Raw genomic sequence first — 17,431 nt, 5'->3', positions numbered from 1 at the left:
TAAATGACTTTTTAAATTAGGTTAAATTATCGTAAGATTCATCTCCAAGCATTTTTCCAATGTATGTCAAAGTATTCAATTGAATGCATATGAAACCTGGCTAATGCAAAGTTATTACCCCTCTGAGAATAAAACCCAAGTTGTAATGATATGTAACTGCTGCCACAAGGTTTTGGAATCACAGTCTAAACTCAGTGACATTGATACCAGTATGTGTAAGAGAAAAACAGAAGGAGAATGACATGTCAGCGGTAATATCTGACTGCCCGGCTCAGACAGATGGTCGGAGCGAGTCTTAGCGTTGGGACCGGCTGTCAGACTGAGACTCGGGGTAAGAAACAGACAGAGCTGCTGGTCCCTCAGAGCAGAGACCTGCAGCCTGTCTGGTGTCAGCTCCAGAGCTCCAGAGCAGGGTGTTGACGCTAACACGTTTACATGGATATACCATAGCCTCCTATGTTTGACAGTGGATTACTGTGGTTGGGTAGAATTGACAGACATACTGTATATTGTGTGCAAAGGAAAGGCTAGATGATGATCGTTGTCTGTTGCCATGTCACTGTCAATCAAATCTGATCAAACCCTACCTACACAGACCTGATGAAGGCAAGCATTGTTCTTGGATGTTTTTATTCCATAGATGCTTTAAAAAGGAAAACAACTTTCACTACAGCTGGTGTTTATTTACTCATGCATATTCAAGGAAAAATTCAATCTCAGCCGCTACTACTGTGGCAGGTTGACAACTGTTTTTTGTTGATACAAACCAGATTTTCTTAACCTTTCATCTTTTTACCTTGTCCCTACACCAATTTCTCTCTTGTATCCTTCTTTCACCTACCGTTCTACTTTCCCTGGCTCCTTTCCTTCCTCCTTTGCTTAATGCCAACCAGCATCACGACCACTTCCTGCCTCCCGTTGCTTATTCCTTCCCTCCCTATATTTATTTTCCCCTCAAACACTCTCTCTGTCCTCTCCTCTATCACTCATTCCCTTCCCTATCAACCTTCACTCCTTCATTTCTCTCCTCCAGCTGCTCTCTCTGTCTCTCCTCCCGTTTTGGATCTCTCCACCTAATTACTCTTCATCTTCTCTCTACCCTTGGAAATCCAACAGACTAACCCCTCTTCTCCCAGATCCATTTATTTCCTTCTCTCTTTGCACGCGTTAACCTTTTTCCCCATCACCTCTGCGAGAGAATCATCTGTCTACTTTTGCTATCTTTCCTCTACACCGGAAACTCGGCTTAAGGAAAAGTCTGAAATATTCTCTACTTCAGAGTCCTTTTCAGATTTGATCACACCCTCTACCACTACCCTGCTTGTTCTTTCCTTTGTTCCTACTTGTGGTCTTCTCTCCTCTGTCTCACCTCACATTGTTCTACTGTATCTCCTTCTCTCCATTCTGTATTTCTTTTGGCTAATTGCTCCTGTGTAGAAGCCCATAGATCATCTCCTCTCATGCTCACACTATTACATGACAGCAGCTGGAGAAACCCCACAGGGACACAAGAGGACGAGCGAAGAAGGAAAGAAAGACAAAGAAAGCCAGAGGGCAGAGAGAGAAGAACGAGAACAAGAAGGAAGAAAGAGAGGGATGTTTACAGATGCTTTTTAGCATTATAACGTCAACTGAAGGGCTTTGTTATCGTTGGCGTCCGACTAATTTGTAAAGCATGTGCTATTGCTAAAAGAGACTTTCAAGTGTTATTATACAATCACAACATCAGCATCAGACAGCTGTTTCCTGCTCGCTCCGATCCATTTAGTAGTTTGGAGATTTGTGGGTGTGAACAGCATTTGTCATTTGATCAGACACTTTGATAAAATGACAGATGTTATTGTTTCCTGTAACAGGACCCCTTGTGATCAAATAATGATGGTTTTCTCTGAGAAGCAAAGGCTGAGGTACACACAAAACAAACGTTGTTTTTGCAGTAAAGAAATAGGCTGCTGTGATTAACAGAATGTGATGCTATATCTTAAAAAAACCTCTTAGCATTGAAAGAAACTTGCTTATAGTTTACATCCACATTCTGGTATGGCATGTGTAATGACAATGTAAATGAAGTCGTTTTAAGCTCTCCACATGACTAACAATTACTCTGAGGGTGGTCATGACATTTGGTACAGGTATTCATGGCCCCCAGAGGATGAATCTCTCGTACTTTGGTGATCCCCTGCGTCTTGACTGAAATATCTTTACAATTTTTATGATGGACTGCCATTTATGCTACAGACATTCATGGCCACAGGTGGATCAGTCCTACTGTTTATCCACTGTTGTTTAATCTATAGCCACTACCATTACTTATAGAATTAAAAAATCCCATATGAACTCAAATGTGTTTTAAAACATCCATGCTTAGAAAATTAAAACTAAGGACATTTTTCTCCTCCAGCAAATCCCTCTTTCTCCAATATTTAACTTTTCTGATTAATGCCTGAAAACGAAGGTTACTCAGCTGTTTAGTGCTAATTGGCAAATAGCAACCTCTACTAAATTGATTATAGTGTTGAATATTACACCCCAAACTCATGATAATGTAAGCACTGTCACTTTGAGCAAGTTGGCATATTTTGTTCGCATTTTACTGAAAGCAGCACTGAGCCAGAGTCCAGCCTCATTGAGCTGATAGCCGTCATCCCAACAATAGAGGGCGCCAGGTCAGAAAACACACACAAACCAGGACAAACAACTTCATATGTTGTCTCTGATGGAGTACTTGTTGGAGTTTACTTTCTCAGCAGGTCAGTTTTATAACAACTAGGTGGGTCAGAGGTTTAAAGCACATGTTTCTGGGGGTTCTAAGGCACACCGTTAGCTTCATTCCTTCACGAACAGATGCTGTACTTGGGAAGAGGTTACTGTGTATTATCTTGTCCATGCGCTGTTTGGCCCAATTTTGTGGTTTTAAACACACTCTCAAATGCTCCGTATTCATATTCACCAACTTCCTAGACAGCCCCAAGACACCACGAGAGTTACCCCCTAGCTATTTACAGCACAAACAATGACATGATGGGTGAGTGAGTTATGGAGATATAGAAAGAGGGAGAGGGAAGCAGAAACTGACAGAGAGACACAGCTGAGGGGGGGAAATGAATGGCAAGGCAGGTGGGAGAGTGAAGGATGTGGGCAGGTGAATGGAAGGGACTGAACAAATACACAGAGTCAGACAGAGGAGGGAGGGAAAAGGACCGAGGGTGGTGTGAAAAAAGTTGAAAGTGAGTTAGATGGAGCTACCAGAGGTGGAATGATGAAAGATGGAGATGGAGTGTGATACAAATCGCCAGGGAAGTGGAGAGATGGATGGAGAAAGAGCCCCCCTCACTTCTTTTCCAGAATTCATGCAAGCCTCTCACAAATCACTACAAAGCAGTCACATAACCACAAAAAAAAATCACTCTAGAGTTGCCATAGTAACAACTGACACACACCATAGCAACCAAGGTTATAATTCTTCAGTTAGACTTGTATAATAAAACTTGTTGACAAAAGGGATTATGAGATTAATGTCACGTCAGAAATCGCTGTAGTGTATCGACAAATTGTGGGTTTGAATTATTTGTAATTAGTGGTGTAATGCAATACTCAAGTACTTACTTAAGAACGATTTTAGTACTGTACTTGAGTATTTCCATTTTATGCTACTTTATACTGCTACTCCACTACATTTTGGAAGGCAATATTGTACTTTTTACTCCACTACATTAATTTGACAAAATGTGTTACTACTTCACAGATTGGGTTTATAACTAAAACAAAATATAAATAAACTAATACATAAACTATGATTATATGTTAATATATCCAGTAGTAGTACATAAAGTAATTAAATTAGCTTCACCTTTACCAGCAGGGATGATCACTTTAAAGGTCCCCTATTATACTGTTTTTCATCAATATATTATAGGTCTCTGATACAAAACATGTCTCTGAAGTGTTTGGCTCCAAACACCAAACAGATCATTGCAGCATCCCATAAACCCCTCTGTTTCAGCCCTGTTTCAAAAGTGCTGATTCTGGGTCTGTTACTTTAGATGAAAATAACGAGCCACTCCCCACGCCGCTCTGAGAGATATTTGGTTAAAAAGAACACAATGGTGCTCTAGGAGGAGATGCAGGTGATAAGGGGGGCGGGTGTTAACTTGGTTGGTGATTGGCTAATGGTTACACTAGCCAAAAAAACATTTATGACATCATAAAGTGGCCAAAATCTGATCGGCTCATTTTCAGACAGGTTTTTATATAAATGGATCAGGACAAAAAGTGAGTGAATCTCTTTACACAGAGGGGACACATGTTTATGTATAAAAGACATGAAAAAGTGGATTTTGCATAATAGGTGACCTTTAAAACTTGAATAATAATAATCCAGTAAATCTGAAATGGGATTTTACGCACAATAAGTACTTTTACTTTTGGTATTTTAATTGTAATTTGATGCCAATACTTCTGTTTCTGCACTCAAGATTTTGCATGCTTTTACTTCCAACAATGTATTTTCACACCGTAGTATTTCTACTTTTACTTAGGTAGTAGTACTTCCTCCGCTGTTTGTATTTTACAGTAAGTTAAAGTCAGAGCACACACACATTGATACATTTTCTCACACACATTGAGGACATGCCTGCACATACCCACACAGCCACACGGTAATCCTCTCATAACTGAAGAGGGAAAATCATTAGACAAATCCAGAGCCTTAATCACTTCTATGGCTTTTTATCATACAGTCCCCCGGGCTCTCACCAATTGAAACATTACACCAGTCATTACATTCCTATCATTTGCCAGTGTGCCTCCAATCTCTTTTTCACCTCTCCTTTTTCACCCTCCATTGTCTACTTGCCTCTTTAAAATCTCTGTCATAGCCTCCCACTTCGCTTTCTCACACAACCCAATACTGTCATTGAAAAATGTATTGAGTCTAAAAATGGCCGCCTTGGCGTCCACTTCCGCTGGTGAAACCCCTTTGTCAATAGTTATGGGCAGTCCATTAGAGGCGGCGATTAGGAGAGGAAGCTCGCTAATTGGGTGGTTTAACAAGGACGGTAACTGGGGAGGCGCTCGCACAGAAGACCCAAAGTTTGGTGTAACCGAGTGCTCGGCCCCTTTATATGCACTGTAATAATAACCGTGCCTATAGTGACCTCACAGCGAGGACAGCGACTGCCTGCTGAGCCTCGACTGATGATGATGGCCGTACTCTCCTAACAGAATACTTTGCCAAAGCCTTGTTAAAGCCAGTGGATCCTGCTGGGTCGCCATTAGTTCAAAACACAAATACACATTTTCTACAAAAAGACAATGGCTTTGCTGTGTTGGTTTACAGTGATGAGTATAGATACAACTCATGATGTTGTAGGAAACAGCCTTTTTCTGAGTATTACATGTTGAAACTAGTTGTCTTGAGGAACATAATTGAAGTGTGGAGCAACAGGCAGCTATTTAAAGCAAAGAGTAAACAAAGTCAATCCATTCTGTTTTAGCTTCATGCCCAGGAAGAGCAGACCGTTTTGTAAAAACAACATATTAGAATTGTCCAAATTGCACAAAGTCTTAATTTCTTCAAAAAAATAACTTTAAATGTTTGCGTGATTGAGGTGCGAGGTAGCTTGTCAACAGATAGCTAGCATGTTCCCGATAACCAGTGTTTCCAGATAACACAATCGTGTCCTTTTTTACAATACTATCAAGTGCTATCATTTAGGAAATCTGACCCTTTTGTGACCCTTACAAGTAGTTGGTTTTAGCCTGTGCTGTCTTTATTTTTTATTTATTTTAGAAAGACAAATATGGATCCCACATTTGTGTCTACACTTTTCTTCTCACTTCTGCAATAGTTGAACATTGACCATTGGCAGTGATGGCCATTCCCCCACCAGCATTACAAATCAGTCATCATGTCACAAAGTTTCCATTACCTTTTTATTTCACTTTAATATTTTAGGATGCATAACTGTGCAACTCTCTGGTTCAACTGGGAATTAGAAGTCCTAGGAGTTCTCTATATTCAACCTTGGTCTCTAGCATACAGAGCTCCATCCTTTGTGTATTTCTTATACCTTGAAATAAAACAGTCTTGATATTAAGTGGGTTTTGGAGAAAATAGGAACAGCAGTGCCAATCCTCTGGCAGTAAGTGAGAGCCCCTGTTCACCCTGCAGCAGTCAATGATGATTGATTACAGCCTCACAGTCTCATAACTGCACTCATTACTTCTTTCTGAGTCAATCTCCAGCTCAGGACAACATGGGACCTGCCTTTTCACAAGTTTGCATAATCAGATTGTAAAATAACAATGTACTAAACATCTATTAAGGGAAATTAAAGAGTGGCAATTGTTTAAAGACTATATGACTATATGATTAGGGCTGGGCAAAATAAGCAAATATCACAATTTATGATTAAATAATAGCTATCGATGTTGCTGCTAATTTAAATATCATTATTTAAGTAGATTTAATGACAACGTGGGTAAAGACAAATAATTATTTAGCTAAAACAGTCTGTTCAATGACCTCCTTTTCTTATAATGCAGCCTTTAAACCAGGAATAGACATGTTCAATATTGCAATATCCCAAATATAAGGCGATATAGTCTCATTAAATGATATAGAAATAATATATTGCCCAGCCATAAACAGGCTTTTCCCAAGAAATAACTATCTGTTTACACAACCCTCATTGTAGCATATGTGCACCGTCAGAAAGGGGTCTTCAATTCTCTGTAATGAAGTCCCTGGGTCTTTCTGCTGGTCATTAGGTCATTGGTGAGCAGAGCTATGGGACAGAAACAATATATCGTCTGTCTTCTCTGACAGCAGGATCTGATACTGCTTTTTCTTTTGTGTGCGATCCTCGGATGGCTTTTTAAACACAATAACAATGTGGGATCCCACAGCCCCTTTTTAACATCTTAATTAGACTTGCTTGCTTTTAAAGGCAGCTAATCAGTGGAGAGGAGACTTCTGCTTTACTAGCCTTATGCTCAAAGACAGAGGGAGATTAGTACACACACATTGAGAAACACACACACATAAAGTTCTGTGACTAAAACTTAAAGCTGCAAACTTTCCTTTCTCATCCTGCTCTTTCTTTTACACACATATAGATTCTCCTTCTCTTTTTCTCTCCCATTCACATACACACTTTAGCATACCAACCTAAAACACAGCTGTTCAGAGTCTTGCTATCAGTGATTGTGACAGTAATTACCTGGTGGAACTAGTGTGTGGTAAGAGCTATAGAAAAAAATATCCTGGAATAATTGTGTAGGAACGAGAGCACACATCACAAACTGAGATACTTTACACAGCCCTCTGCTTAAATTGGCCAAAGGATGACCCAATACTGTCTCCATCGCCCCAACGAAGGCCATCAGTGTTTGACAGGAAGTCAAGTCAGCAAAAAATGGCTGGTGGAAGAAATGAGTTCACTTCAGAGGTATTTTAAGTGACAGTTTGCTTTCCGCAGAACTGCACGGATGCATTTTAGTGCACTTCCATTACATGCAGTGGAGGACAGTCACTAATTACATTTGCTCTGCCTAAGTAAAGCACAATTACAGTGTGTCAAGTTTGGATTCGAGTTATGCTACTGTATTCAATGCTACTTTACATTTCTTCTCCAGTACATTTTAGAGGAAAATATTTTCTTTGCTCCAGTTATTTCACACTTATGGTAACATTTTACACTTAAAACCACATTTAGTTATTATATTTTATTGATATGCTTAAATAGTTATATAAAGATCTAGTCCTATTTACACAAAATTGGATCCTCCTTGACCAAATCGTAAATGGACTGTACTTATACAGCGCTTTATCAGGTCTTTTCGACCCCCCAAACACTTTACAAACTACAAGTCAATCACCCTTTCACACATTATTCATCTTGGATCAAATCAGTGCTTTTCATACTTTTAGTACATTTTGCTGATAATAATTCTGTACTTTTATTTGCATAGCCAATTTAATCAAGGACTTTTTTTTTCTTAAAGTATTTTTAAACAATGGTGTTGGCAATGGTCTACTTGTTTTTACCACTACACTATCCCCTATACAGAATACCAGTTGCACATGAAATGAACATGTAAACTCTAAATCTATATATATTCATAATATCCCACAACATTTGCAACAGGTTTTATAGATGCCTCATAGTTGTGAAAATGTGCTGTTTTTTATTTTTGGTCATCTATGATATTAAACCAAATATCTTTAGGTTTGGACTGTTGGTTGATCAAAACAAACACTTTAAATACTAAGTAAACTTGAGCCTTTAGATTTTCATGGATTATATACAAATGTTGACTGCATACATTTCCAATGACCCAGTAACGATGTGTGATTGTCACTAGAGCAATATGTAGTTGTTCATTACAGACAGGTTTTGGGATCAGTCACCTGGACACTGCTGTAGTGGAGACAGAAGGTGTCTCAGCACTCTCTCACAGTCATCACAGGGCAGAGCCACAGACATCCTGTTATTACACTACGGCTAACAGGGGCACACTGATCGTCACACATTCTTCAGAGCTGTTTGTGTCTGTCAGCCGATAAGTCGATAATACAGAGAAACACACACAGGCTCTGTTGGTCATTTGGAAAGTCCTGAACTTTGAGATTACTTTGTTCAAAACTACTTCTGGACATTTTAGAGAGAACATTACTTCTTGCAACCTTAGATGTTAAGAGTTTTGGGAATAAGTACACCATCGTATAAAGTACATCACTATGACTTTGAATTCTCTCTCAGCTTGTCTGCTAGGGGATCCATTGGCTGTGAAATACTGAAAATGCAGAACTGTTCCAAACTGCAATGAGAGTGGATAGACGCAAGACAAAAGCTCCCCTGTATCCTAAAGTTCATAGGAATAGAAAACAACTTTTCTATAGAATGAAAGGCAAATGGAAATGTATATCTTGAAATTAGAAAAATACAAGATCTCATTAACAATATTTGTATCTAAAAAGGATACATTTAATATGATATTTAATGATCATGATAATAACTTTTCCTTGTACATGTGATGTTTTGGTAGTGTTTTGTTTTGTTCTTTTTTTTGTTAACTGTCAAGTGGGAAATAAGTATTTTTTGTGTTTCTCTTATTATCCTAAGATACTATTATGTTTGGCTGTGAATAGTTTTGGCTGTGAAAAATAAATATGAAGGACAGACCATCTATTTTTATTTATTTTGTTTTTTTTATAGAAAGGGGCAGGTAATATAATATTTTTTTCTTCTTCCTGCTCCTTTTCGGTCAATGGTGTGTTTACAGAGACATGTTTAGTTAACGATTATTATACATTAAGATTTGCATACCATGAACGGAACAAATACAAATTAAATGAAATAAAAAATGAAATAATAATAATATAATAAAAATATGACGAGCTCAGCTGTGGAATGCTGATACAAATATTAATAAAAAAATATTTAACACCATCAATATTTAACATCTAATTTACAGCTTTTCAAATGGACAGGATTGCACTTCAAAGATCAAAGTTTACATTTATTCTCTCTTTATGACCACTAGGTTTTAAGACGCCTAAATTGAGAGTGAACATGGGAGAAAATCCCTCTTTGTCATCACCTCAAAGGTTATGGGCAAGACTGTCTGCAATCTTAGATCAAGAGAAAGACTTTCACTTTTGTCCATTTATCATACTCTGTGTAAAGGTCCGACCTGCCCCCCTAGGCTTCGGATGACGTCAAAGAGGATCACATAGCAGTGAACCCAGCACTTCCTTTATATCTGCTCCTGGACAGGCCCTCGGACCTCATTTGTCCAGTCACGCTCCGCTGCCTCCAGTCTGCCCCATCTTGCAGTCGAGATCCAACGTTAATTTCCTTCTACTTCACAGCTCAAGGACAAACCATTTGTTCTGTGTGTTACCTCTCCTGTTCCCTTGTTTAATGTCAGGCGAGAGTTCCTGCACAGGCTGCTCAGTGTTTGTTGCCACTCGACATATAGCCTGCTCTCACTCATACATACAGTGGTGCTCCACCTGCAGCCATGGGGACTAAAGTACAGTACTGATGGATGTGTGTGATCATTACAGTGCCTCTCTGAGAGGTATGAACAAACCAGACGACATGGAGAATGCCCCAAACAGTAGAGTATAAGTTGGGTCAGGTGTGGGTTGAGAAAAAACATCACTAATGTGTATTTTAACAAGAAGTGGCAATTATTAATGTTAAACAGGCATAAGTGTTTTTAAAGAGGTTGCATGGTGTGTTTTGTAACACTAATAATGACAGGAAAAAGGTACAGTTTGTGTGTTTTGGAAAATAGTCCCCAACAATAAGACTAAGCAAAGGTGACAAAACACTGGTCTCTAGGAAACTGTGATGTTTGCACGTTTCACTGTTCCCATACGAGTAGTCGATTTATCAAGAACATTTCTATAATAAAGGTGTTTGTTAACTGTTACCCTACAGATACATTAAAGTAACTATCTGAAGTTGAATGAAAAGTAAAGACAAATCAAGCAAACCATGGAAAAATAACAAGCCAAAGGATTTGCATCGCTTCCTAAAAAAGGCATTAGATGTAACCAATTAAACCCATGAGTTGACACTGAGCAGAAAGAGACACAGACCAGAGATCAACTAAACGTGGAGCAAATGTCAGCTGCTGCTGAATAGATAAAGAGAAATGATCATTAAGGAGAAATATAAAGAGCAGGAGTTCAGACTAAAGTTGTCGTTTAGAAATGCCTCAATGTGTAAGCCTCAGCCCAGGGAGGACTTGCTGTTATGCCACAGCAGACCAATTAATTTAGATACATGTGACTGCTGGTTTCAGACCAGAGGGAGGAAGATGGGGAAAAATCATGAGTGGACAAACAGAGAAAAAGTTACATGTATTCAGGTGTGTTCACAAATGTGTGCAAATGTGACACAGGGTGCAACTTACGAACAAGTTGTCCAAATGTTTGGTGGTGTGGAGCCACCCAGTTTAACCCTTTGTCACTGTCTGTGGCCCTGAAAGCTCAGCACCACAGACAGCGACAGCCTCAGCCTGTTAATTGCAATGCCATTATTATTCTCCTGCTTTAATAGATGCTCTGAATATACATATACATGTCAAAACAAAAGATAACTGAGATATAGTTGCTCTGGTGTCTATTAAAAGATAATTTGCATCCAGGACAACCAATCGTTAAACCCCTGATCTTTATCAGATGTGTGCAGGACAGGTGTCTTTTAATCTACTTAAGGATCTCCAGGAAATGGACTAGAACGAACAAAAACTTAAAAAGCTACTATAGCTGCTAAAAACACGAGTGTTTAAAAAGCCATTAAAAGCAAACTTACGAGTGCCATCAAACCGTGTGGCTATAGTGTCCAGAAAGGTGTTCTGCGGTGCTAATAATCCCTTCATCACAGGCATTTTCCCTGCTCAATATCGAAGTCCCCATCAAAGTTACGGAAGAGAAGGCGCAAGTCGTCCAAATGTGTGAGCTGTTCCCATTGAAGCCGCGGAACCTATATGAACAAGGCGCTTATCCGGTCAACTCAGCACAATGCGATCCCCAGTCGATGGAGAGTGCACGTGATGCGCGCACCCGCGTGTCTGGGGCTTCTGTTGCGTGTGGAAATGACAAGAGAAGATGAAGCCCACAGGTGCAGTTCAGGTAGTATCCAGGGACGACCGAGAGGGAGCGACACCTCCTGTCAGCGGTGCCATTATTGTGCCGTGGATTCAATGATCATCTCTCCACAGCGCGCAATGGTGGGAGAAATCAATCACTCAACACCAACTGGGATCAGAGGGGAGTTCCTCAGTGACACGGTGACATCACGAGTCAGAAACACAACTTTTTTTATTTATTATTATACATTTATTTTATTTTTTCTTAACATAGCAACTTTGTAATACATACAGTATAAAAACTACATGATATGGCATGTTGTCCATTTGTGTACACCCATTCCCGTACAAAACAAGACCTCATTAATAGTACAAAAATATTAAAAATAAATTAGAAATATGTAAGTAATAACTGTTCATATAGTATCATTAGAAACACAACTTTTATTCACGGTTTTTCTCTTGAACTTATCTGGGAAATCAGCTGGAATTATCTTTCACGATATCAACTAATAGCCAACTAATGAATTGGTGGATATTTTATTAAAACAGTGCACATAAGAAATGGTTTTTAATAAGCTTTGTTACCTTTGACCCTATTTCATGATTTAGTGCACTGCAAGGCAAGCATATTTACGACATGAGTTTGACAGTCAATTAAAAATACAGTAACCAGCGCTTGTGTGGTGCAAAAAACGCGAATGTAGAAAAAGGTCAGGCATTATGCAAAGAGGCAGAAATGTAGTAATCTGCAAGGATCCCCCATCACCCCAAACCAGAAACTATTACACACAGCAGCCTTATTGCCACTTATTATATACAACTTAAATATAATACAGCAGTTGCACAACACATTGATTGAGGTATAATTGCTTCATCCACACAGGTGTGTTGACTCTCCACGCGCACAGCACCTGTACCACACACCACCACAGTAAAGAGTGAGTTTTCAGCGCCACCTGATGGTTAGATTTAGCCACTACCTGGATAGAAGTCATGCCTGGCTGGAGCAGAGAAAAACCATCATGAGCAATTCAGATACAGTTTGTCCAGTAGACCCATCCATTTCACCACAGCGCCCTCATGTGGACAGTAGAGTGCCAGTCTCCGATTCATTAAACAAGTATATCAAATAATAAAATCCACATGAAGTCTATAAAGAATGCAGAGAAAATACACGCATGTTCTATATATTATAGCCAGAAGGAATGTGTTAAATGGGATGTAAAGACCGGTAAATGAGTTACACTATGCAAACAGAAGAAATATGAGTTTCATGAAGTTATCACTTAAACTAATGAATAAATAAATGTTATGTGTACAGCATCTGTCCTTTTAAGGGATAGATGACGTACAAGGGAACGTAGATATTTAATCAACAAGAAAATACCTAAAACATTTAAAAATAAGTGGTGGACAGTATTTAGGTAATTTAAAGTACTTGAGTATTTCCCTTTCCTGCCACTTTATACTTTCACTCAACTACAATTCAGGCAAATATTAGTCATTTACACTCGTCTGACAGCTTTGGCTACTATGAAGATTCAGGTTAATAATCCAATATATAATCCAAAAATTATTGATTTTGTATTATTATAGGTTCTAATAAAACGTTATTGAAACCTTTACCAGAGCTATATACATGTTGACTGATAGTGAAATAAAGGTTTACGAGCATGCCTCACTAAAATGGCAGACTGGGCAAATGTTCCTCAAGTACTCCCAGTTTCTAATCCAAGTTTGCAAATTCTAGTCTGTAAATCCTCTAATTGGATTGCACACAACGTTTTTTAATTACACGCATCAGGTTGTAAGTACAAGACACCTCTGGCAAATAACAACAAACCTGGAGAACATCCACACGCACAAACACACACACATACTGTATATAAGCAAAACAACACAGACCAAACTCCAATCCAGGTCAATCCCATTACCTTCAGTGCGACAACATTCGGGCTGAACACCAAAATCTAGCACTGTGCCTCCTACTCAGATCCTCCACAAAATAAAAGTAGCTGTTATGTCATTTAGAAAAAGTGAGTCCTCAGGTAGGCTGGCTGCTGCATGTGAGTCACATACAAAGCACATGCATGATACATACAAAGAAACATGAGTCATTTCCCTTAGGTAAGTCACTGTGAAAAGCAGAGGTTTATATTCATAAATGTGTAAGCTAATAAAATGAAACAGACAGCAGATGGGCAGCAATGCTGTACCTGAGTAATTACGTACATAATGCATAATTTAAGCCTAATCACCGCTTCAAACACACACTTTGTGTTGCTCACAGTTTAACCTCATGAGAAAGTTAATCTAACCTGCATCAACGTCTCTATTTATGTAGCACCTTTTTAAACAAAAATACATAGTGCACAGCTATTTGAATTCAAAATACTTTGTTTCTCACACTAAACAAGGTGTCTTTCTTTATTCTACCACTAGGAGTCGCCAAATATATGTTACTAATTGATACATACTGGAGGTTTAAGGTTCATGTATTGTCCTTGTGCAGTTGTAGTCCCTTTATGGTAAACAAGACAAATACAACCACAAACAGAAAGAGGTTTAACATTGACAATGTGTATTAGATATGACAGAAACGTCATAAGCATCAGTACCACCCGATCAATTTAATCAGTTACATTTTAAAGTCATACACAGTAAGATTTGTGATGTGTTTTTTCTTAACAAACACACTACAGGTATTAGTATTTTTCTGTCTCTCTCTGTTCTCTAGTTTCATTATCACCCGTCTTGATTAAACTCTTATCAGATCTGGCCTTGTGCCTGCAGACCATACAGTTATGCATTTATGCTTTAAGACTCCCTTGCTGCATTGCATAGGAAACATTGTGCATGCATTTTAACTTTATGGTTTTTATGATGCCCTCAGGTGCCATACAGGAAGTGGGCTTGGCTGTTTAAAGATGCAACCATAAGTTTTGTGCAGATAGTTTGACAAAGCTAATGGTCCATATTGTATGTGCAGCATGTATACACACACACACACACACACACACACACACACACACACACACACACACACACACACACACACACACACACACACACACTGCAGTCATCGCTCATTGCCAAAGTCATCCTGTACATCCTTATTATATTTGCTCATATCCTATACAAGCAAACAGAAAAATGTCCCATGGCACTGCTCTCTTCCTACCCGATGCCTCTCTTTTGTCCTTTATTCTGTCTTCTCATCTTTATCTCAAACAAAAGCTTGAAAACCCTCTGACTACATAACAAAACCCATAATTTCTTCCATTTAGTTGGTACGGATCCATCTGATCCCGAGCTCACAATCTCATCTGAAATCTGGAGGTCCCTGTATTCAAAGAATGACCCTCTTTTGTAACAGACTCCCTGATTTGTATACATACATCAAAACCGCCTTAACCTGAGGCTAGGCTTTTTTCAGCCAATATGTGATACCTGCGCTGGTCCATTAACAGGGGAGAAACCTGAGGAGGGTCAATTCTCTTTAAGCCTGGTTCTGGCACAATGTCAGATAACATCATTGTATGGACATGTAATATGTCTATAGAGACGTTTCTGGGTTAGGATGTTTTAGGTTAAAGGCAGACAAGACAAGGACAGTGGAAAAAGTACATGGATCCTTGTTTAACATGTAGTAATACTCAATTTGAAGTAAAATAAAAAAAAGACTCAGTGATTGATACTGTATATTATTACATACAGATATATTTTCAATACTGATGCATCAAGGTGCAAGTATCATTTCACTGATGTACTGGGTTCAAATGGACACATTTTATTACCTGAAGACAGTACAGTTAGTTGAGTCCAGTGTTTTCCACCCAAAGGGATGGCACCCTTCAAAAGGTCTCAAGGTCAATCTTAGGGGATGTAAGAACACTTTGGTAAGATATTTCCCTGAAATGTATTGCGGTTAACATAAAGTAGACCTAGCAATACGTAGAAATACTCAAGAAAAGTACCTAAAATTGTACAGTACAGTAAGTACAGTACTTTATTTCCTCAACCACTGCACTGGAGATGGTAGTCTACACTTTGAGTAGATGATCGTCTGCTTGTCAATCTGCACAAACTCTAACATTGTATTGTGAATCTCTGTGTGTTTTCTATGACATTACGTGTATCAGATAGTCTGCAAACATACTTCAGATATGCACAGGCAAGAGAAACCGAGATGTGCAATACTGAGTGTTGGCAATCCATTCCCCCTTTAACGCGCCAACATGATGCCTCTCCGCCCATCTAATGGCAGCAGGCTCACTAACCATATCATGAGTTTATAATAACCACATCACATCCATGGCGAATGAGGTGGAATGAAAATCTAACCTAATTTGGAGAGATACACGACTGTGTGAGTAGTAGGGTGTCCCCTGAGATGAGGCTCCGATTGAGGGAGCCGTGTGCTGCACTGGTAGCATGCTCTGTGAGCGTGTAATGGTCTTAATTATCATTTAGCATGCCAGCCTCATTGACGACGTATCAAGCCAGTGATAAAATAGTAGAGCAGAGGGTGACAGGGAGAGAGACTTATGAACATATCAACCCTCAGAGGCACAGGTGCACACAAAATAGTACTAAATATCTCTCAAACACACACGCAAAACAGTGAACTCTTACAGTAACATGCCCAGAGGTTCAATTGGAGTGCACACAAACACATTTCCATCCAGCTGAGTGACATCTCTCTCTTTAAATTAGTCACGATGAATGATGTGTAACCAGCCATGACTCGTTCTGGCTGGGGAGATAGCTAATTCACTTTGTTTAATTAGTCAAAAGTAGTAGAGCATGCTCTCTCTCCCCAAACATACACTCGGATTGCACAACATCCACCCATCTACCCGTTTCCTCTGCAGAGACCAGCCCGGTGTAAGATTTCATGGGGCCAGTCTTTGACTCTTATCTGCCAGAGTGATAGATCTCTGACTCTTCTTCTCTCTTTCTGTCTCTCACAGACACTCAACACCTGCCACCCTTTGCTTTGTGATACCTTCACAGTGTTCAGACTCCAGAAGCGCTTCTCATCCGCAGTGGACGGCGTGGGGGAGGTGTGCTGATACTCGTCTGAAAGTTTCTGGGAACAGAAGATAAGTTGTGTTCTCAGCCAACGGATTCATCAGTCTCAAAACGTTGAGGTACAGTGATGAGGTTTCCTTTCATGTCTTCTTTTAGGTTTTGTTGATATTTTACAGTATCAGTCAAATTAGTCTATTATTAGAGTCAAATGATCGTTTTTAGAAAGATGTTTGCTTTATCTTTATATCTAGAACTTACATCTGAACTACAATTGTTGCCATATATGATACAACGATCCTATACTATACTGTGTTATACTATACTGTATTATACTATACTGTGCAATACTTTACTTTACTGTGCTATACTAAACTGTATACTGTGCTATACTATACTGTACTGTGCTATACTGTACTTGACTGTGTTATACTATACTATGCTGTGCCATACTTTACTTTGCTGTGCTATACTATACTATACTACACTATCCTGTTATTGATTGTTCTATACTATAACATACTACTATACTGGAATTTATCAAATGTAACTGTAAAGAATAGTATAGTATACGAAGGGTATTGTTGAGCAATAGTTCCTAAATACCTCTATTATACTATACTGGTATTAATGTACATCCATATAATATACAGCCTATTCTACTTTTACCTTTTTAGAAGTGAATATTATGACATCATATAATTTAGTATAAACCGCTGTACCACAACAATATACTTTTCTTTATATACAGTTTACTATAATGATACTATTCTATATTTATAGTACT

At 38.9% G+C, this 17,431-nt stretch overlaps 1 protein-coding gene across 1 annotated transcript in view; it reads right to left on the bottom strand.

Moving 5' to 3' along the window:
* The window catches only part of kcnh8 (potassium voltage-gated channel, subfamily H (eag-related), member 8), a 51,351-nt gene extending 39,942 nt beyond the window's left edge, over nucleotides 1-11,409 (bottom strand). The window contains exon 1 of the mRNA XM_034125467.1: nucleotides 11,334-11,409. Coding sequence (XP_033981358.1) covers nucleotides 11,334-11,409 — 76 coding nt within the window. The remainder of the gene's footprint in view (nucleotides 1-11,333) is intronic.
* Between the last annotated feature and the right edge of the window lie 6,022 nt (nucleotides 11,410-17,431).

Source organism: Trematomus bernacchii, unplaced genomic scaffold, assembly GCF_902827165.1.
Source record: "Trematomus bernacchii unplaced genomic scaffold, fTreBer1.1, whole genome shotgun sequence".
Taxonomy (NCBI): Eukaryota; Metazoa; Chordata; class Actinopteri; order Perciformes; family Nototheniidae; genus Trematomus; species Trematomus bernacchii.
Note: the sequence above shows the minus strand (reverse complement) of the source record. Positions and strands in the feature narration are given on the sequence as shown.